Source organism: Musca vetustissima, unplaced genomic scaffold (genome assembly GCF_032173495.1).
Source record: "Musca vetustissima isolate MV318-11 ecotype Yass unplaced genomic scaffold, APGP_CSIRO_Mvet_v1 utg188506, whole genome shotgun sequence".
NCBI lineage: Eukaryota > Metazoa > Arthropoda > Insecta > Diptera > Muscidae > Musca > Musca vetustissima.
The window spans coordinates 22,327-44,720 of record NW_026884631.1 but is presented as its reverse complement, the minus strand read 5'-3'; the positions used below and the strand labels follow the sequence as shown (position 1 = coordinate 44,720).

The window sequence follows — 22,394 nt, the reverse complement described above, 5'->3', positions numbered from 1 at the left end:
ATTAAGAACACATACCATATCAAGCGATGGCGCTCAACATGAGCATGCCATGGGATTTAATATTAGTCTATTTTCTTCATTTTTTAATCTTTCAAAGAATTGTTTAAAGTTATTTTTTCAAAATATTGAACTTTCCAAGAGATGGCGCCCAACATGAGAATTTTAAAAATACTCTCTATATAATTTTATAATTAATTTCAAGAGATGGCGGCCAACGGGAAGAGGTTTCAATAATAGAATCCATTCAGAGCCTTAATCTTATTGAATTTTTAAACATTTATTTTAGACGTCAAAACCTTAGGATTGATTCTCGTCGAAGGAACAAAAAATAATTTTGCCAGATTAATGGGAAAATGTGTGTTGTTCAAAAATAACCTCTTAGAATAGAACCTGATTTTTTTAGTAGAATCTATATATTTTTAAATTACTTTAGATGGTGAAATCTAAGGACTGATTCCCATCGGACCACTGAATAAAAAAATGTTGCCAGATATGTGGAAAAAGGTTCGCTGTCCAAAAAATAATGTCTCAGCTAAAGTTTTTAGACGACAGAACCTACGAATTGATTTTAATAGAATATCTTTTAAAGTCAAACGATTTTTTTATTTATTTTATTTTTTAATAAATGGCGCCCAACGGGATTGGATTTTAAAAGGCAGAAGCAGCATTTGTATTTGCCGCTCTGTAAATTCCAATAGCATTAACACAGCCTGTCAATGTCATCATTAATGTCAAATTGTATACTGTCATTAGCTGTTATACATATATGACAGTTAATATATAACAGTTCCATATTTATAAAATGTGACACTTATGACAAATGTCACATGTGGTTATAGGCATTTCACAGGTTTGCAAATTTTTGACAGTTGAAGAACACGAGTTGTTTTTTTAACCCAAAGAATTTCACATGATCATCATTCATTTTAATAACAGAATTGAATTGAAAGTAAATTATTTTTAATATTATAATTTTTGTTTCAAGTTCAAGAGCCAGTTTTTTTTTAAATGGAATATTTTTTGCTCAATATATATTTTTTTGCAATAACGGTAATTACATTAATTTTTCCATTTCTTTAAGTTGTTGACATGCGTGTCGTGTTTATTATTATTATTTTTGTTTTTTTTTTTGAAAATTATTTACTTGGGATCTTTATGCGGTTAATATACATTTTTTATAATTTAAAATAATGAAATAATTTCAAAGAAATTATTCACGTCATTGAGATTTAATTTTTTTCTCATTTGGGATTTTGTAGGGGATTTCAAAAAAAAAAAAACACAAAAAAAATAAAGATGGATAATTATATTTTGTTTGAATCAAAAAATATGATTAATTATTTGTTTGGCTATTTTTTCGGAGAAGCAAAGTCCATTCGATGATAATAAAAATTGGAAATTAAAAAATATTTCATTAAAAATTTCCATTTTTTTAGAAGAAGACTAGGTCTCCTTATTAAAATTCATAAGGCCAAGAGGTCTTATTATAGAAAATCAAAGGTCCCCTTTAATGAAAACTAAGGAGCCCCTGTAGAGAAGATAATGTCATAGAGGTCCAAAGGATCTAGTGGTCACATGGTATTATTTATTTGGGGATTTCCAGCAGATAATTTGAAAAACGGAAATAAAGGGAATATCGAAAACTATGTCGATTTATAGAAGTTCCATGCATCTTCTGGATCATAGCTGAAGCGTAGAAATCCAGACTTGCCCATTCCTCGTCGTCCTTTCAAATCGAAAATTTGAAGAGATCTATTTTTATCCAAACCAATAAAATGATCGCACATAGGGTTCGGAAAACCCAAGTTTTATTGTTGTGACCTCAACATGAGACAGCTTTATGTAGTTTTGCGTCTTACGATAGATTGATATCATTAGCGATGTATAGTTTCCTAGGGAACATTTTGATATTAGAAAACCCTAATACATTAGGGAACATTAGTGACTTAAGGGCAATCTAGTGAAATGGAAATGATTGTGAATGTGAATTTAGAAGACTAAAATGATTTTCAGGGACTACGAATAGCTCCTACCAAAGAGGAAATCGAAATGTTCAGATTTAATACTTTACGGCTTCTTTCTTTGGGCCTACACGAGAATAGAGATCTCATTAGGAATCTTTAGTTCCCTAAGGAACATTTTGATATAAAAGAAACCGAATATATTAGGGAACGCTAGTACTGAAGGATAATCGAGTGATTGTTAAATGGAAATGATTGTGAATGTGAATTTAGAAGACTAAAATGATTTTGAGAACTACTACCATGATTTTGAGGACTACTACCATGGAGGAAATCGAAATCGTCTGATTTAATACCTTACGACTTCTTTTTTTGGGGCGACATGAAAGAGATCTCATTAGCGATATATAGTTCCCTAGGGAACATTTTGATACTAGAGGAACCTAATAAATTAGGGAACTATACTATTTTGAAAGTCCCAGAAGGGTTTCTTCAATAAAATCAAACATGTTTTTCCTCTTGTCAGATTGTCAAACTGGTATTGTTTTGAAAAGTCTAAAGTCTTTGGGGCTACATGAAAGATATCTTATTAGCGATCTATAGTTCCCTAGCAAACATTTTGTTATTAGAGAAACCTAATAAACCAGGGAACACTAGTGACTAAAGGATTATCTAGTGAAATGGGAATGATTGTGAATGTGAATTTACCTCCTATGGGAGATCTAACATTAGGTCCATAAAATATATCTTCAAAAAAATATATACTATTTTGGAAATCCTAAAAGGGTTTCTTAAATAAAATCAAACATGTTTTTCCCTTGAAAGACCTAAAGCTCTAGTTTTGGACTAACAAGATCTTTAACAGATATCCAGGATGATAGATTGTCAAACTGGAATTGTTTCGAATCTAAATCTAAAGTCTTTGGGGCTACATGAAAGAGATCTCATTAGCGATCTATAGTTCCCTAAGGAACATTTTGATATTAGAGAACTCTAATAAATTAGGGAACACTAGTGACTGAAGGGTAATCTAGTGAAATGGGAATGATTGTGAATGCATTTATGACACTAAAATGGTTTTGAGGACTACGAATAGCACCTACCAAGGAGGAAATAGAAATCTTCTGATTTAATGCCTTACGAATTCTTTTTCAACATGTTTTTTTAACTTATAAAAGTCTAGATGGACCAATATGTTTTTGTTTTCGAAGAGAATATAGTAGGTTCTTGAAAAAGTAATAAAAATTACGAAAGAAGACGAGGTCAAATTTGGATTTTTTGAAAACTGAATAGCCTTGTTTTGGAGAAGAAAAAATACATGTTGGTTAATGGCTTCCCTAAAAATCCCTTAATGTAGTCTATAGTGGTGTACACACTAACAGTTTTGACTCAAATTTTGCTTGTTTGTACTGGTGTGACAGCTCATGATCGGCATTTATTGGGCATTTACGAAATATGCATGATTGTAATCGAAAAAAAAAGGCTTACAGTCCAAGCTAATGGTGTGTACAACACTTAAGAAAAGTCCATTTCTTAATTATGTATTGTTATCATTGGATAATTATAGCAATTAATTAATTTTCTCCTTACCTTAAAGTCCATTTCTTAATTATGTATTGTTATCATTGGATAATTATAGCAATTAATTAATTTTCTCCTTACCTTTAAGGGTCAAAATTTTTTTGCCAGAAAATTACTGCGTATATTTTTAATGGCAAAATTTAAAATTAGACCCTTATAACCTTTTTACGATCAGAATCGTTGACAAGTAAAAATAAAATGCAATTAATTTTTCTCGCATAAAAATACAAAGATCTATCTATAAATACCAGCATAAGGTAGATATAAATGAAACAGTTATAAAAATATTGAAATCGTTTTCAAACACAGACACAGAATAATTCTGAAGTTAAATTTATGGTTTGATGATGTCACCAAACAATATTTTTTCTGAAAGTAAATGAAGGGAGAATTATTGTATTTGGGTATTTCATCATCATCATCGCCAACAATGACAACAAAGGGTCACATTGTAATGCCCTTGAGTGAACCAAGGAACGCACGTATTTTTTCAATAATAAGAATTTTGTGGGGGTTTGGTCATTTAGGAGGAAGAAGAGGAGCAAGGAAGCAGAGGCCACAAACTGGACATCGAAAAGTTGTTTTCATGTTTGTGTGGGGCCATCACTCTTGTTCCAATACATACATACCATGTTGTTTTGTCCTCTACAAAGTCATTGCTTCCAAAGTCACGGAGAAGGACTGTAGAGGAGGAGAACAAGAATAAGTCGTTGTATTCCACAAGGAACCTAGTGCAAATAGAGCTACGTGACTTTTCAACAGTTGTGTGTGCAGCCATGAAATATCCATACAACCTTAAGTATGTGTGTAGTTAGTTCATAACTAGTTCCACAGGTTTATCTACGCCCATACACATCATGGATTTTCGTGTTTACTTCTTTAAAAGACAGAAGAGAAAAAATCTCCAGTATCATCATCTCTGGCCAATTGTTTGTACGACAGTTACTTGTTCCTTTAACTAGTTTGACATTAAAGAGGATTATGTAGGGGAAGCCATCTCCTCCGTCTATAGCATTGTGGCACATTTTAGAAGTGGCCAGATGGAAGTTTTTTGTGCCCAGATTATTAGGAAATTTTTGTTTTTCGGAGGTGCAAAAAAACTCAAAAATTCAATTTGAAGATCCCAGAGTGAAGTTTTTCATTTTCACTTATAGAATATTTTATTAAAAAAGACTTTTTTTCAACAAGAGGTGGTATTCCGAATTTGAATTTAACGATCGAAGGTCACTTGTGAAGCTTTCATAATTGAAAATTATATTCGAATCTGATGCCTTTACTATTTATTATACATCTTCTTGTGTGTTTCACCACTTTTAAGGGAACCCCACCATTCTCGATTTTTTATTTTTAAGATTTTAAATGGGCTGGTAAATGAATACCAATGCTTGTTAAGGTTTGTAACTTGGCACATATATATTTGAAGATTTAGAAACGAAGAAAAATAATTTACCAAAAATTTGTTATTGTTGTTTTGTTGTTGTTTTTTGGGTTCAAAGAAAAGTCCATATTTTCGATGGCGGGCATGATAACTCCTCACTGGAACATCGGAATCCGAAAGTACAGTACATATCTGGCTCTCGTATGAACTAGGATTATTGACTTCGCACAACAATTAACAAAATGGCGGAACTATGAAAATTTTTTTTGGAAAATCGCGCATTTTTTTCCACAAACTAAGTTAAAAAATAAGGAAGATCTTCACCGATTGGCTTAATCCTAGTTCATACGAGAGCTACACACTCCCAGAGCAACGTGTCAAAATTTGAAACCGATTGGATTATTAGTTTTTGAGTTATCGTGCCCGCCATTCGTTTTGAGAAAAACCCGTTTAAAGTTTGAGAAGCCCTTTAGCCGTCACTTGATGGTGACACAATAAATCGGCTATATCTTCAAGAGTTCTTGAGATTTTCACTTGAAATTTTGTAGGAACATTCTAGAATTGGAGTAGATTCGAATTAAATCAAAAAATTTTTTGACACCGATAATGGGGGGGTCCCCTTAAATACCTAATAGACCTTAAATAATTTCACAATAGTGTCGAACATAAATCCCATTGCAACTTCGATCATGTAGCTCATCTCGAAACAGAAATTAATAACAAATAAATCCCACAGATTCCACTGATTTTTTTATCAATCTGGCAACATCCCATTCACTTTGAACTTCATTTCATGGATAAGAAACAAGAAAAAACGAGATTTACTTTTTTGTTCATATTAATTAAATGTAATCAGCATTAACTACTTCATTTCCTTCCTCTCTCTCTCTCTCCTCCCCTCTTTCTTCTCTTTTGACATCTTAGCATTTAATTCATTTAAATAAATCCCTTAAAGGGATTATTACTTAAAACACACAACCGGAAAGCAAAAGCAACAACTTTCGTGATAATCACACAATAATCGCAACATAATTGTTGTTGTCCTCCAAAACTGACATTTCCTCTTTGCGGTGAGGTGTCACTTAGACACTTTAAGGTAATTAAAAGGTTTCATATTTCCGTTGAAGAAGATGCAACTGTAATTTTTTCTTGAATAATTATCTTAAATAGCCTACAGGGTTTAGGATATTTCTCTCAGTGTCAAGATGCTAATTTTATGTTTCGTTGTTGTTGTTTTTTTCCTGTGACATTTTACAAGCCTGTTAAACATTTTAATTGAGGGGTAATAATTTAAAGTTGGAATGTAATTTACAGGCCAATATAATTTGTGTCATGTCTTACATGATTGTTGAGAGGCTAAAAGGGAAAGATCGAAAAGGATCTTTTTTGAGAAAATAATACTCCTTAGAAAGAGAACCTTTGAAAGTTTTTTATGAAAACTCATTGTCCTATTTCGACTTCTATAGGAATATCCTTTCGGCTTTTATAACATGACTCTGTGGTATGGATGGGTTTTTAAAAGAAAACTACTCGGCCTTCGGTAAGAGGATTACTTAATTCCAATTTCTTTGATCATCTATCCGGTCACCCATTGGTCTTCAGTAAGATGTACCTTTAGACTTTTATATGAAGAATCTTTGGTGATTTATAAGAAACAATGATTTTTTGTACAGGTCTTCAAAAACTTCTCTAAGAACTCTCATACAAAAAGGTGACGATTACCAATTGGGTCTTTCACCGTTTGGTGTTCTTACATTTGATTTCGATTTAAAAAAAATCCCCTTGGCTACTAAAAAATGAGCAATCATCTTCGGTATGTTATCTATTTGATCTTCGATTCACGTTGAGGCCTCAATTGCAACAATTTTGTCTATTAAATAGACACCTAATCGGTGGAAATGAGACTCGTCAATCAAGATGAGTTTTCGTTGGAGTTTCGGAGCATTTTCATGAATTTCAGTGATCAATTTAGAAAAAGGCCCACTGTTGTTGATTATCGACAGACAAGACTTTCAGCAAAAATACAGTGTAATGACCTTTATCCAATACCTAATTGTAGAGTTGGGCAATCTCGGTTCCCTTTTTTTCATTAGTTCACTATGCAAAATAAACTATTACTTTCATTTAGTTCCATAGTTCATTTTATTTAAGCGTTCATTTGTACACGGTTAAGGAACGAGAGCAAAGGGGAACGACTGACACAAAAGCAACTGGGTGAACGAAAGAACAGAATATAGTTTTCCGATTGTTCCGCTATGCAAAATAAACTAAGTCTTTTATTTAGTTCCTTTTATTCAATTGCTCATTGGTACGTGTCACTTAATTCGGTTAATGAATGGAAAGAACTAGATGAGGAAGAACAAGAAAGGAACGACTGGAACTAGACCTAGTTTTCCGATAAATGCTTTTGTGAAAAAGTTAATTTGAACTAGATCGTTTCGGAACAACATATTTTTTTTTCCTAAAACCACTCACATTTCTCATCAGCTTTTTGGTTTTATGGACAAAACTTTTCAAATCTATGAAGGGAAAACATTTCAGAGTACATAATTTGAAAAACTAGGAAAAATGCCAAAATTAGATGGCAATACATCAAAATCAAAACAAAAAAAATGGAAAACTTGTAAAATTAGTAGAATTTTTTTTAAATAACAGATTTTATGTGGAGATGAGTAGTACCGGAAAGAACTAGTTCATTGGAACTATTCTAATAGATGAACAATACGAACTAGGTTATTTTGTTTCTATAGTTCCTTTTTCTGATCTCGTTCCCTTATTCGCTGTTCAGATTCTGCCACATTGTTAAAAATATATAAAAAAGTGCACTTAGCCTTACAAATAAGTTCATTTGAACTATTCAAATATTTTTACGATATGAATTAGGTCCAGTTCTTTAGTTCCATTTTCCGATCTCGTTTCTTTATTCACATATTTATACCCTTCACCACACTGTGGTACAGGGTATTATGTCCTTGTGCATATGTTTGTAACAGGCAAAAGGAAACTAGATAGACACATGGTTCCTTTTGAGAATATGCATAGAATCACTTTTTAAGTCGGTTTATGCATGTCCGTCCGTCCGTCTGTCTGTCCATGTTAAATTGTAAACAAAGTACAGGTCGCATTTATGATCCGAATTGGATGAAATTTGGCATAGGTCACTTATTCGGCCTAAGGACGAACCCTATTGAAATTGGGAAAAATCGGTTAAGATTTAGATATAGCTCCCATATATAGTTTCGTCCGATTTCATGTAAATGGTGCATCAAAGTCCCTATATATCCTTCGATTTGCACGAAATTTGGCATAGCGTACTGAATTGAGCCTAGAGTGATGTCTGCCAAGTTTCGAGAAAATCGGTCTATATAGCTCCCATATATATTTCATGTTAATAGTCCTGTTTAATATACCCATAGTGGTGAAGGGTATCATATAGTCGGCCCCGTCCGACTTTACTACTTTCCTTACTGGTTTTTTCATTCGTTTTTCAGTCGCTGCCATATTGGTAAAAATTTATAAAAAAAAGTCCACTTAGCCTCAATAACTTCTTTTGCATAGAGTTTGGTAGTTTCAGAACGAACTAGTTCATTATAACTATTACGATAAATGAACGATAGGAACTAGGTCCAATTCTTTAGTACCTATAGTTCAATTTGCTGATCACGTTCCTTTATTGTTCTTCAATATTTTTTCTGATGCTGCCACATTGTTAAAAATATAAAAAATAAGTCCACAGCCTTTATAACATCTTTTGTATAGCGTTGGTTGGTTCCTGAACGAACTAGTTCATTGGAACTATTATGAAAAATGAACGATAGGTCCAGTTCTTTAGTTCCTATAGTTTTGATTTTTGTTCAATTTGTTTACCTAATTTTATCCATCAACGAATCAATTCGGAACTATATGAACCATTAAAACAAAATGAACGATGAAAGAGGGAGGTTCAAAGGAATTACCTAGGAGTCGAAACTATAAAGAGCATAGGAACTATATTAAAAAAAGGATCGATTCGCTCCGTGAACTAGATTTCACAACAATACCCATGTGGTTTCAAACGATGCCTCTTGGGTCCTCCAAAACATAGTTTTTATCTTATATATCCTAAAAGCCCCTAAAACACTGTTCACTCACTCACCTGAGATTTCATATCATATTACCAACCTATTATTGTTGTTGTTATTGGTGGTCTACTGGCTCCCCCGCATATCTATTGTGCAAATACGCCTGTCTACCTTTGTCTCCAAAAATATAAAACCACTGTAGCCACAAATAAATCTCACTATCAAAACATCTATGTACATATGAAGCAATTTATCTTTCGCATCATTGCGGTGTGCGCTTAACAAAAAAATAAAAAAAAAAAACAATAACAACAACAACAATCTATATGAATAGTGGTATCATACGTTGTACTTTGTCGCCTTCAAACGGCGAACGACGCCGCGATTTTATTTAAATTACTTAGTTCGCAAATGAAACGCTTATGGGAAAGAACTACAAGCAGGTCGGCCGGTCGGTTGGCTGGCTGGCTGACAGGGCTGGTTGGTTGTTTGGTGACGATGTCTAAAAGGGAGGTGTGTCTGTCTCTCACTCGCTCACACTTTTTCCCTAGTCTAGGTTGTTTTTTCTCATTTCAAAACGATGCCAAACCACAACCCTAATAAACCTCAGAAAAAACCGGCAACTTGCGTCAATAGTGGTGGTGTTTTGAATTTCATATGTGCGATTTTGTCCGCAAAAAATCGTATTTTATTACGTTCGCCTTTTGTCTTCTCCAGCTGCAAAAAAAAAACTCAATCCGCTTCTCTGCCCTTTGGAGGTCCCCTACTCCGGCCTTTTGATTTTCCATACTGAGGCACAATTTGCGTATAATTTTTGTACGTATTCGAATTCATTGAATTCAGCTAACAGAGGTCATATAAAGGGCATGCATGCTAGGCACGAGAGTATGAAGAAAACTTTGTATGCTTACAAAGGGAAATTATTTTCCCCTTTAGCTCTTTCAAATAGAACTGATGACCCGTTTTTTTCTTTATGACATCCGCCCGTATTCCGATATTACCTCTCTATTTTCTTCCCTTAATTTAAAATTACAGTTCATGTAAACATAGCCTCACTTTATTTTTATTCCGCACAAACGCACCCAAGTCTGTCTGCTTACACCTATTGACGTTTTAGTTTATTTTAATCACACCTCCCACCCTCATGCCGGACTTTTATTAATGCCGAATGCATTTAGAATTTAAAATTTTATTTTTAATACATTGACAAAATGTAAAATAAACTTGAAAATGCTTTCATATTTGGCTGGCTGGCCGGTCGTTTGACTGGTCATTACAGGAAGTTCTAAATCGGTTTTACAGTTGAATGTTATTTTTGCCATAACGGGTTTTTGGGTGTATTGTGTGTTTAATGACAGATACAAAAAAGCTTTCCTACCGCTTTTACCTTGACCATCAAATGTAAATTATACTCTGAAAATGGAAAAGCTTTTTTGCTTAGCATTGTAAAGCTACCATGTAAAGTGAAATGTTATTAACAGTAGTTTTGCTTGGCAAAGCTTCGGAATTAATTTTAAAAATTCAAAATGTAAAGGAACCGTTGGAATCAATATATACATATATTGAAAGGATAGGTTATTATATGCCTGATATCAGATCAATTTATCTGCAAATCCCTACAAATATTTTTAAACTATATAACATTGAAATTTATAAGGAACGAGGTCATTCATTCAGTTCCATAGCTTTATTAGTAAATTTGGTCTAAAAGGAACTAGGCGAACTAGAGTAAAAATGAACGACTGTAGCCAAGGGAAGCAGATGAACAAAATAACCGGACCTAGTACCGATCGTTCCTTTTGCAGAATATTCCCTTTCAACTGGTTGACAACGTCAAAAACCAAAAATATTGTATTTGGGGCTGAGAAAACCCAATAGTTATTATTGAGAGGCTTATCCATTGGGTCATTTTTTTCATTACTTTTTTTTTTTTGAAAATGAGGCCCATTCCTACCTGGATAGCTACGGCAACAAGCAATATTGTTGAGTCTATCCAAAAAAGCTCGTTTGTTTCAAAAGGAACTACGTGAACTAGAGCAAGAAGGAACGATTGGAGCCAAGGGAACCAGATGAACGAAAGAACCGGATTTAGAGCAAGAAGGAACGATTGGAGCCAAGGGAACCAGATGAACGAAAGAACCGGATCTAGTTCCTTTTGCGGAATAGTTCCTTTCAGCAAGTTTACAACGGTCTTAAAATTGTTGTGGATTTCTTTTGTAATGGATAGAGAATTTAGTTCAACGGGGATCTATTTAGTATAGATATAGTATAGATTTTCTTGTAGAACTATGTCTAGACCATTAGTTCCTTTTGTTTGTTTCTTTTATTTTTTTTCAATTTCTTTTGCAGCCACATCTCGTCTCAGTGCAATGTGAACAAAATATAGCAATGAAACAGGGAGAAAAAGAGAAATAGAGTAAGGAACTAGTTCCCTTAGAGTCTAAACAGAACCAGAGAATCTAGAGTCAGCGACGGTCGTTTACCGTGTGTTTCTCATTCGGAAACAGGAAATCCCGAAGGCTGACGTTCGCGTTTAGCGACTTGACGCTAGAATAGATTTTATTCATTTTTGCTCAGCGTCATACTCAAATATTTTCTCTTGCTCTTTAAAAAAATTGAAAACAAATAATTAACATTTTTGCCGCTAACTCTTTCGTTTGGTTTTCACGCCGGCGAAAAAGTATACCGCTGACTCCTGTTTCTCTGGTTGTGTTTAGGGTTTTACTCTCTCCATTCGCTCCCTGAATTAGATTGTCCAATTCCAACTATAACATTTCCAAGACGTCTCTTCAAATCAACGAAAATATAAAATTAACGACGAGTGAGATTCAAATGAACTATCTGAAGTCGGAACTAGTGGCATTCAAATGAACTATCTAGCAATCGGAACTATAGTAAAGAACTAGTTTTTTTAATTAAACGAGAAAAAAGCTATCTGCTCCTACCTAAATAATTTCCAAGAGATCTTCTGATTTAATGGGTCCTATGATATTAAAAGCTATCGAAATGGTAGCTGACAATTTACCCTACCATAGTTTCATAGCTAATTAATGAAATAAATCCTAGTGATCTGTTGATCACTAGATATCCCTTGTTACTTTATCAACTGACTTATCCTTCTCCTTTTACATCTTTTGGAGTCTATGAGTTAGTCTGCTTCATCATTTAATTATTTTTATACCAATTCTGAGGTGGGAACTAATGGAATCCGAAATGATAACCGACCCTTCAGCCAATCATACTAATTATTTGTTAGCTATCTAGGAATCGGAACTATAAGGAACTAGTTCTTATTTTAGAAGAGGAACGAGAAAAATATATCAGCTCATACTTAGATAATTTCCAAGAGATCTTCTGGTTTAAAGGGTCCCAAAATATTAAACGCCCTGACCCTTTACCCTACCATACTGATTACTACAGTCTGCATTATTGAATTAAATGCCCACTACACTAGAATATCTGTTCACTCGAGATCCCTTGTTACTTTATCAGCTGATTTTTCTTTCTCCTTTTACATCTCTTGGAGGCTAGGGTTTGAATTAACATGGCAATATCGGAATTTTGTGAAAGATGAACGAGAGAAATTCAAATGAAATATATTGGAGTCGGAACTACATTAAGGAACTAGTTCCTTTCTACAAACAAATGAGAAAAATCGATCTATGAACGGAATTGTCCAATTCTAATTGGAACATTTCCACAACATCTCTTTCTTCTGATTCACTAGGATTTAAATAAACAAGAAGCTATCGGAACAATGTTAAGGAAATAACAAAAAGAACGATGGAAGGTAGAAAGATTCAAATGAACTACGAAAGGATCGGAACTTCATTAAAAATCTAGTTTTTTCTACAAAAAAATGGCGAGAAAAAATCGATCCGGTCATGAACTACATTGCGTTTTAAACTGATCTCTTCTAGTAGGTTCACCAAACTATTAAAGGTCCTCGAATAACCTCGAGAAAAATCGATCCTCGATTCTTGTTGGTTCACCAGAGTTTCTCAAACTATTAAAAGTCCTCGAATAATCAATGTAAGCTTATTAGTTCACTATCGTCGCCACTATGTTTTTTCTGTTAATCCTCTTGGAAGCATAGAACTTCCACAAAACAAAGCATCTTACACGATTAGTACTTAATAATCAAGATTCCTTAATGATTTCCATGTTTTTATGTTGATGATTGGTCTGCTGTAGCCTATCCTAGGTATTGGGGCTGCCATCTATCGTAACGTTTTGTGCAGTGGTTGAAGTGTTTGCTTATTTTGTGTTCCCAATTTCCTCTTGGAGACGCTATCTCCTGCCATTTTTTGTTATTCTTATGGCAGATGGCTTCGGATATATTTATCAGCCGATTAAACATTTAAAATTGATAAAGAAAAACTAGAGAACTTAGTAGAGAATGAATTATGTCAATAATGATTCGTCTAGTTTAGCCTGTCCAAAAGGATGAGCTTGCCATCTATCGTTGAATCCTTGAATTTTGCGCAGTGGATTAAGTCCTAGCTTATTTAGTGTTGACATTTTCTTCTGGGTGGCGTTATCATCATGTGTAGGGTCGGATATATTTATCAGCTGATTAAAAATTCTAGATAACCAATTATTTCAATGATGATTGGTCTAGTGTAGCCCGTCCAAAATGATGAGATTGCCATCTGTTGTTGAATAGAAACAACGCATCCGCGAACTATGTGCAGTGATTGGAGTCTTTGCTTATTTAGTGTTGCCATTTCCTTTTATCACCTTATAGATGATTCATTGCATAATTTCCTAGAATATCGGCAATCCCACTATCTCGTACTTCATTAAAGTGTTTTCCATTATTCTATTTATTTACTTTGGGATTATTTTTTACAACTAATCCGCATATGTTCGATTACAAGTACCATGCTTACAAAACAGCAAATGAATTGTGTACATTTTTTTGCTCCGCAAATATTTATAGAGAAAAACATTGAACAAATCGAATATTTATTAGATAAACAAATAACTAACAATTTGATAAGGATCTACGTATTTGGATGTAAATGTCAGGTGTAATAAAATGTAACAACCTGCCTACCTATGTTTTCTATCATCAAATGGCGGTCAATATATTTGTGATATTGACAAATAAATGTTATTGTGATAAGAGGGTGATGATGAAATCGAAATAAAAAATTTATTAGACACCCTATAAGGAAGCCCTACCTCATACGTTACCCTGTATTCGGTAACGATTCCATTTAAATTATAAAGGATCTGTCATACGATGTATGGAATTTCAAAAATTTTGCACTTGAAATTGAGCATGTCATCGAGTAGTGTACATGCACCGTACCCGATGTTAAGTTTATATAGGTTCTGAGAGCACCTTCAATGAAGTGTGCAACAAATAAATGAAAATAACATTACATATCCCCGGCAATAACAACCATTATCTATCACAGGGGATCATAAATATGAATATCGGGTATTAGTGGTAATTAAAAGAAAAGCCCCTATACAAATAATGACAACTCGATGCAGAGGCGCATAAGGTTTTGTAGTAAATAAAGGGGAGACTAAATTCCTATAAAAAGTTTAGGAATTACATTTCGATTACTGCGAACCTAGTTCACAAAGAACACTGAGCGATCTAGGGATCCCTAGTGATTTAGACCAAGGAGTTGATCTATGAAAAATAATTTGAGCAGACGTAGAGAATGGCGCCCAATTGGAAAGTTTGAAGGAACTGATAAATTTAATTGGCAATTAATTTGGGAAAGTTATCATGAACAGATTTGGTTGAGCAGAGGTAGAGAATGGCGCCCAATTGGAAATTTTGAAGGAACTAAAGAATTTAATTGACAAAGCTAATATGAAACCGCCAGGGAGCCTTAGGAAGTAATATGCGTTACTGATCTTGTGACCCTTGAACACTGAGTTATCATGAACAGATTTGGTTGAGCACAGGAGAGAATGGCGCCCAATTGGAAATTTTGAAGGAACTAAAGAATTTAATTGACAAAGCTAATATGAAACCGCCAGGGAGCCTTAGGAAATAATATGCGTTATTGAACCCTGGAGGTTCCAGGGAGCCTTAGGAAGTAATATGCGTTACTGATCTTGTGACCCTTGAACACTGAGCGATCTAGGCATCCCTAGAGAATTAGCCCAGAGAATTTATATTTAGGAAAACCCGAATAATGTCCTTCCAGAAAATGTTCCCAAAACGCACGATGACCAGTAAGTTCGGACCAAGTAATGTAAATAATTTTGATTTAGTTCGTGATGATTCTTAAATATTATTTTAGCGTATCTACAACAGTTTCCCTAAAGAATTTAGGAGTTCTAAGGTAATCAGTAGGTCTTAGAAACATAATATGAGCCCAGGTGGAGAATGGCGCCCAATTGGAAATTTTGAAGGAACTGAAGAATTTAATTGGCTAATAATTTAGGGAAGTTTGCATGAAAAGATTTGGTTGAGCAGAAGTAGAGAATGGCGCCCAATTGGAAATTTTGAAGGAACTAAAGAATTTAATTGGCAATGCAAATATGGAACCGCCAGGGGGCCTTAGAATATAAAATGCGTTATTGAACCCAGGAGGTTCCAGGAAGTCTTAGGAAATAATATGCATTATTGATCTTGTGGTTCTTGAACACTGAGCGATCTATGAATCCCTAGAGAATTAGAGTCCTCTAAAAATTCGCCTTCCCCCATTGCAAATATTTTCACAACCACGCCATTGGCTTATCAATTTGTAACACGCAATGACAAATAATCAATCAAATTTTGCGCTTACCATTAGTTGGGCCGCAACAATTCATCAATGCACAAGAAACAAAAGAGGTTATATCGGAACGTTTTTCCTAAAAAAAGCAAATTAAAAATCTACCCTCTATATTCAAAAATCTATACTTCAATACTAATTGTAAATTTTTTATTTTTATCTCCTTACAGGATCAGGATTCCTTACTCGATACCATGGTTCATACAAGTGATACACCTTCGAAAACCCTACCCCAATATGTAGCCGCCCTATCAGCTGCTGGTGGCGCTTTTGCTGCCGGTACTCTTTTGGGTTGGACATCACCGGCCCAAACACCCTTGCTAGATGGTGAATATGGTTTCCCTGTCAGCGAATCAGCCTTCTCATGGGTTGGTTCTGCCATGACATTGGGTGCCGCTTTCATTTGTATACCCATTGGATTCCTCATCAATTTAATTGGTCGTAAACTGACGATGTTGTTACTCGTGTTGCCATTCACTCTTGGTTGGTGTCTCTTGATTTGGGCCCAAAATGTTGAAATGATGTATGCGGCACGTTTTCTCTTGGGTATATCTGGTGGTGCTTTCTGTGTTACCGCTCCAATGTATACGGGTGAAATTGCGCAAAAGGAAATTCGTGGTACGCTCGGAAGTTTCTTCCAATTGATGATAACGGCTGGTATTTTGTTTGTGTACGCAATTGGAGCTGGTCTCGATGTCTTTTGGATGAGCATTGTGTGCGGTCTGTTGCCGTTGGTCTTTGGAGCTATATTTGTATTTATGCCTGAATCTCCTACCTATTTGGTGAGTAAAAAATAAAAAATTATATATATATTGAAGAGATAGGAAATAGATCAGAAGGCGCTACGGAGAAGTGGCCTAGGATACCTTAGGAAGCAATTGAATTCGGAATCCAGGTGATCTAGAGAAATTTGCAACTTACAGATCTTTTAAGACTCTGAGCAACAAACCTCCTGAGTCCTAGGGATCCGGGTTGATCTGAACAACTCAGAAAACTTCTTGCTAGGGAGACTTTGCGAAAGAGCCTTTGATAGAGCTGGAATAAAAGTTTGGGATGAAACGGTCAATCGATGTGAAGAACCTACGCAGAAGAGTCCTAGGGTATCTTAGGAAACATTATTCGTTTTTAATTTGTGGATCTGGAGATCCATGGTAATCTTTACAACATTGAGATCATGTAAAACTATAAACAACTGAACCTGCTGAGATCCAGGACAGCTTATGAAATAATATGCGTTATTGATCCTGTGGTCCTTGGTGCTCGGAACAACTCAGGGAATTAGTTAAAGTATTAGCCATTGCGGCGAAACACAACTTCGGATTCATGCAAATTCTCGAACTGTGCTGAAGAATGTAGAGGTTCTAAGGTAATCAATTGGCCTAAGAAGAATAATTTGAGCCGAGGTAGAAAATGGCGCCCAATTGGAAACTTTGAAGGAACTGAAGAATTTAAATGGCTATTAAGTTAGGGAAGGTATCATGAAAAGATTTGGTTGAACTGAGGAAGAGACTGGCGCCCAATTGGAAATTTTGAAGGAATTGAGTTGGAGATTCACGATGACTTGAGGATTCTTTGAAGAGCATAGCAATTATATTGCCCTTGGGGAAGCTATTTTTATTTCGATATCTTGGTATTAGATCGAGGGAGCTTCGTCATATATTAAAAACGTTGAAATCTGTGGAGAGGTTCGAAACTTTTAGAAGTAAATGGAAGCGTGTAGCGAGTTGGTGGCAGTGTTCTGTTCATGGAACGTTGGTGACCTAACAAACCTTAGGGATATTGGGATTCATGGACTCTTTTGTCGTACTAGAACTACTTAGGGAGTTTTGGTGATCAGCGGATCGTTAAAGAACTAAAGGTTTCCGAAGGTTCGTCATAGGGAATTTTCTAGCTTTGGACCTTGCTTTTTTAATCATAGCTTTATTAAAAATCTCTTCACTATTCCCATTATTAAAACTTCTAATAAAACTTCTTCTTCTCCTTACAGGTTTCTAAAAATAAGAACGAAAGTGCTATTAAATCGATTCAATGGTTGCGTGGCAAGGAATACGATTACAAAATGGAAATTGAAGAGTTGAAAGAAACCGAACGTAAAATCAAAGAAAATCCCGTCTCGATTGGTAGTGCTTTGACACGTCGCGTCACCATTAAGGCTTTGTGCATCAGTTTGGGTTTGATGTTCTTCCAACAGCTGTGCGGTATTAATGCCGTCATCTTCTATTCCACTGATATTTTCAAGGTAAGTTCGCAAGAAGTTGTAAATAATTTAAGAAGGATGAAGGGAGAGAGAAAGAGGGAGAGTTTGCCATAGATTAACTGATACCGGAGTGTGATTCATTTTGGTGATAAGAAGAAATATTGGAGTGCAGGGTAAACGAATAAACCCACTGAATAAGAGGAAAGTTTTAAACGAGATCATTTTTATATGAATGAATTAAAAAATATAGGTTATCATGGTAATCTCGATAGAGCCTGAATAGGAGATTGTAAGAATTATTGGGAACTAGGGAGCCTTGCTGAAGCTCGGTTAACCAAGGGAGACTTAATAAGTCATGAATTTATAATACACTAAGATACCTAGAAATTTATTACAAGTTATGGAAAGTTGAGAAGAAGCGATCCTCGCTAGCTTAGAATTTCAAGAATCTGGCCTGAAAAATATTTGCGATCTAGGGAACCTTCATATAAGAAGGAATCTCAACGGGTCAGACACTAATTTAATGTGAAGAAAAAAATGTATAGGTAAACGAACTTTGGAGAACTTTGACGAGTTATCAAATCATGGCATGGCAGGAATAACTTATGTACCAGAAAACCTCATTAAAGTACATTCACGACAACTTAGGAAGTCTTACTGGACTAAATAATATCTGTGAGCATAGGAGACCTTGTAATCTATACTATTGTAGTGTTCGTGTAAATTTGGCTAGCAAGAGAATCTTCGTAAATAACATGGGAAAAAATGGATTCATGGTAGATTTGGAGTCTTGGTTAGCTATGCAATGAAAAGCTTGACGCTTTAGGAATCCTTGGTGCTCTAGGGATTCCTGATAAAGAATGGAATTATAGGACCTGATAAGGTATAGAATTCTAGAGAACGATTTTCCATAAGCTGAGCTTAAAAAAGATTTCCAAACGCGTCTGTCTTGTGCGCATCTTATTCAATTTGAAAGATCATGTTCCGAGATGTTGTCTTCTACTTGATCTTTCCATCGGACTCGTGGCCTTCCCCTTCTGCGTGAACCATCACTTGGATGGCTTTTATATGCCGAATGGGGGAATCCACTCTCACAACATGACCTAGCCAACGTAGTCGCTGCAGCTCGATCCGTCTGACTATGTCGATGTCCGAAAATAGATGGTATGGCTCAGATAATTTTTCTCTAAAACACTGCAAGAGCTACCTCATCTGCTTGCGCAATTAGCCATGCTTCAGATCCATACAACAGCACGGGTAATATCAGCGTCTTGTAGAGTGTGCGTTTGGACTGGCGAGAGGTGGCCTTACTTTTGAGTTGCTTACTCAGACCATAGTAGTATCTGTTGGCCAACACTATTATGCTGCCGATTTCAAAACTGATGTTATTAGTTTTGTTTATGGCTGTACGGAGGTGTATAAAATCGTTCAGTCGTTCGTTCCTCGTTAAAGTTATCCTGAATTAGCTTTAAACACCACTGAACGGATTCCCCTGAGGAGTTAGGGTTTCAGAACTCTCAAGCATTTTTATGCATGTGGAGAATTCACAGTTCATTAGCGATAGCCAGCGTGATTACCAGATTTTCTAGATAACTGAGGCTCCATATAGAATTTTCCGGCATCCATAAATCTCAAGCGTCCAAGGATTGAGCTAAGGAATTTTGATCAAGCTATGGAACTTTATTGAAAGAGGAAAATAGTTGCAAACATCGGATATATTACAAGTTTGGGGGTCTTTGTAGTCTGGGTGAAATTTGTGATGGCCTGACGAGCGCGGAACATTATCAGGATTATGTTCAGCTTCAATGAGCATTAGTGTCCTAGGAAATCTAGGGTCTTAGCCACCTAGCGAACCAAAGTTGGAAAAGTAAATTTCTAAGCTATGGTAAAAATTGTTAGTACTGTGATCAACTGTATACACGTATTGATCTTGAGAACTCTGCATATTTAAACACCTTTGTATGAGAATGCCATTTTGTTTTGTTTCAATGTTTTTTTGTGGGTTCAGGAACGGTTTTCGAGTAAAAAGTTGCAAAACTTGTAAAATTAGTAGATTATTTTAGGTTCAGGAACGGAGCTTATAAAACCCTAATTATTGGAAGTAAGGTGGGGATCTGTAGTTAGATAAACAAGTTAATGTCGGACAATAGGGATCTCCTTCCGTCATTGAAAACTAAGGAAGTCTGTATTAAGATAGGGAATCTTGTAAACTGTGAATCTCTAACTGTTGGGAATAACGTTTATAAGTTAGGGTACGAAACTATTGTGAGCTTGAATATTGATGTTGGGTAGATTTATAAAGGCCTTACAAACATGAATCATTATTAGGATAGATACAGTTAGTATACTTAGTAATTATGAACAGTCTTAAAAAGCCTGAAGCATTTGTAAGCTAGAAAATCATGGACGTTTAGAGAACCATCGGTTGTTCGAGAACGTTAGGAAAGTAAATTTCAAGATTACTTCTGTGGGAAACACCTAAAAGATCTTGAGGCTTGGCATATTAAGCTGTCATTATTATTGTAAAATAACAAAGTATAGCGGCGTCCAAAATCAAGTTTTTACTCCGATATTCCTTTATAAACAGACATTTTATACAAAGCCAACTTAATATACCAGGCCTGAATCCTCGTATGTGTTTCTCCCTCTAGGTATAGGCAGAATGTTAGTACAGTGACAACGGTGTGCAATTATTGATCTAAAGAACCCTGCAAAGTTAATCTCGTTTGTGAACTACAACACCCTAATTTTCTAAAGTATACTAGGGTTCTCTAGTTAGATAAACAACAAAATGCCAGGAAATAGGGATCTCAGGATATGAATTCCCCCCTTTTAATAAATCCACAAAGACATAGAAACCGTAAAGACTCGACAAAATGCATTTTGGCAAAATAGTTTATGAAAAAATATCCAGGGGGAATCAAGGTTAACAGAGGCATGTTAAGAATAAAAACGCCAATACGCGAAAATGTGTGAATAAAATGTAAATAAAATTAGAGGCCTGCACTCAAAATATGTATTTTCATGTTATAAGCTTAAGATATAGCATTAAAAACGTTTAATATTGTTCTCTCTGTTGTTATGATATCGTAACAACAGAGGAAAATCCATCTGTTGGAAATTGCTTACGTATCAATTGTCCTATCTTCTTTGAAATCCATCTTTATAGAGTTGTAATAACCTAACATTTTTAAATAATTTCTGGAAACTAATTTTTTATTTTCGTTTTCAATCTACAGGATGCTGATACTGGTATTGATGCCAATCTCTCGACAATTGTTGTTGGTATTATGCAAGTGATTGCCACCTTCGTTTCCGTCATGGTTGTTGATAAATTGGGTCGCCGTCTCCTGCTCTTGGCCTCCGCTTGCGTTATGGCTCTCTCCACAATTGCCATGGGCGTATACTTCTATATGAAAGAAAATGGTGATAGCGTTGAAAGTCTTGGCTGGTTACCCGTCTGCAGTTTGTGTGTATTCATTATTATGTTCTCTATTGGTTTTGGACCCGTTCCATGGTTGATGATGGGTGAACTCTTCGCTTCGGATATTAAAGGTGTTGCTGGTTCCATTGCTGGTACATCAAATTGGGTTTTGGCTTTCATTGTCACCAAGACATTTGTTAACCTCAAAGAAGCATTGGGTAGTGGTCAAACATTTTGGCTGTTCGCTGGTATTACTGTTGTCGGTGCTATCTTTGTATTTGTCTTTGTACCCGAAACTAAGGGTAAAAGTTTAAATGAAATCCAAGAAGAATTGGAGGGTAAGAAGCCGAATCAAAATCAATCGAATGGTAATGCTATTTAAGGAGGAGAAGGAGATAAAGGAATGAAATAATGGATGTAAAGAAGGAGAGAAGTGTTGAAGAATGAAAGAACAAAAGAAAGAGAGCTGCTTTTGGGGTTTTTGTAAAGAAAAAGACATGCTTAAGTTTTGTTTTTTAGTAAAATAAATTGTTGTCAAGGGTTTTGGAAAAAGAGGAAATATATTTGAAATTTAAAAATTACAAAATATTTTAAATTTTCAAATATTTTTTTTCTTCTTTTTCCAAAACACACTATTTTTTTGTATTTGATTACACACAGATATTTAAGTATATTTAGCTGTTAAGTTAAAGAATTTATATATATTACACCAACACCACCACCTAAAACAACAAAAACAAATCCTTACATATTTCTATCCCCACCCAAATGAAAAAAAAACTTTATTTTTAAGAAAAAATATTTAACACCCGGAAAAAAGTATTTGAAAAAAATCAACAACAACAATATGCTCTCTCATTCTTAAAGAATGTATATGTCTCTGCCTCTATATATATAGATATATGTGTGTGTAATCTTTATGTATACCCAATAGATGGCGTCCGATTTTATGCAATATTTATTAGTATGTCCCGCCCGCCTCCTCACAGTAGATTAAAAAAGAAATCCGGAAAAAATTGTCTTGCAAACAATAGTTATAATTC

General features: G+C 35.0%; 1 protein-coding gene across 1 annotated transcript in view; it reads left to right on the top strand.

The window, feature by feature from the left end:
* The window catches only part of LOC133331666 (facilitated trehalose transporter Tret1-2 homolog), a 31,363-nt gene extending 9,630 nt beyond the window's left edge, over window positions 1-21,733 (top strand). The window contains exons 2-4 of the mRNA XM_061540047.1: window positions 15,901-16,512; window positions 17,718-17,969; window positions 21,167-21,733. Of these exons, the coding sequence (XP_061396031.1) occupies window positions 15,901-16,512; window positions 17,718-17,969; window positions 21,167-21,733 (1,431 nt within the window). The remainder of the gene's footprint in view (window positions 1-15,900; window positions 16,513-17,717; window positions 17,970-21,166) is intronic.
* The last annotated feature ends 661 nt before the right edge of the window (window positions 21,734-22,394 follow it).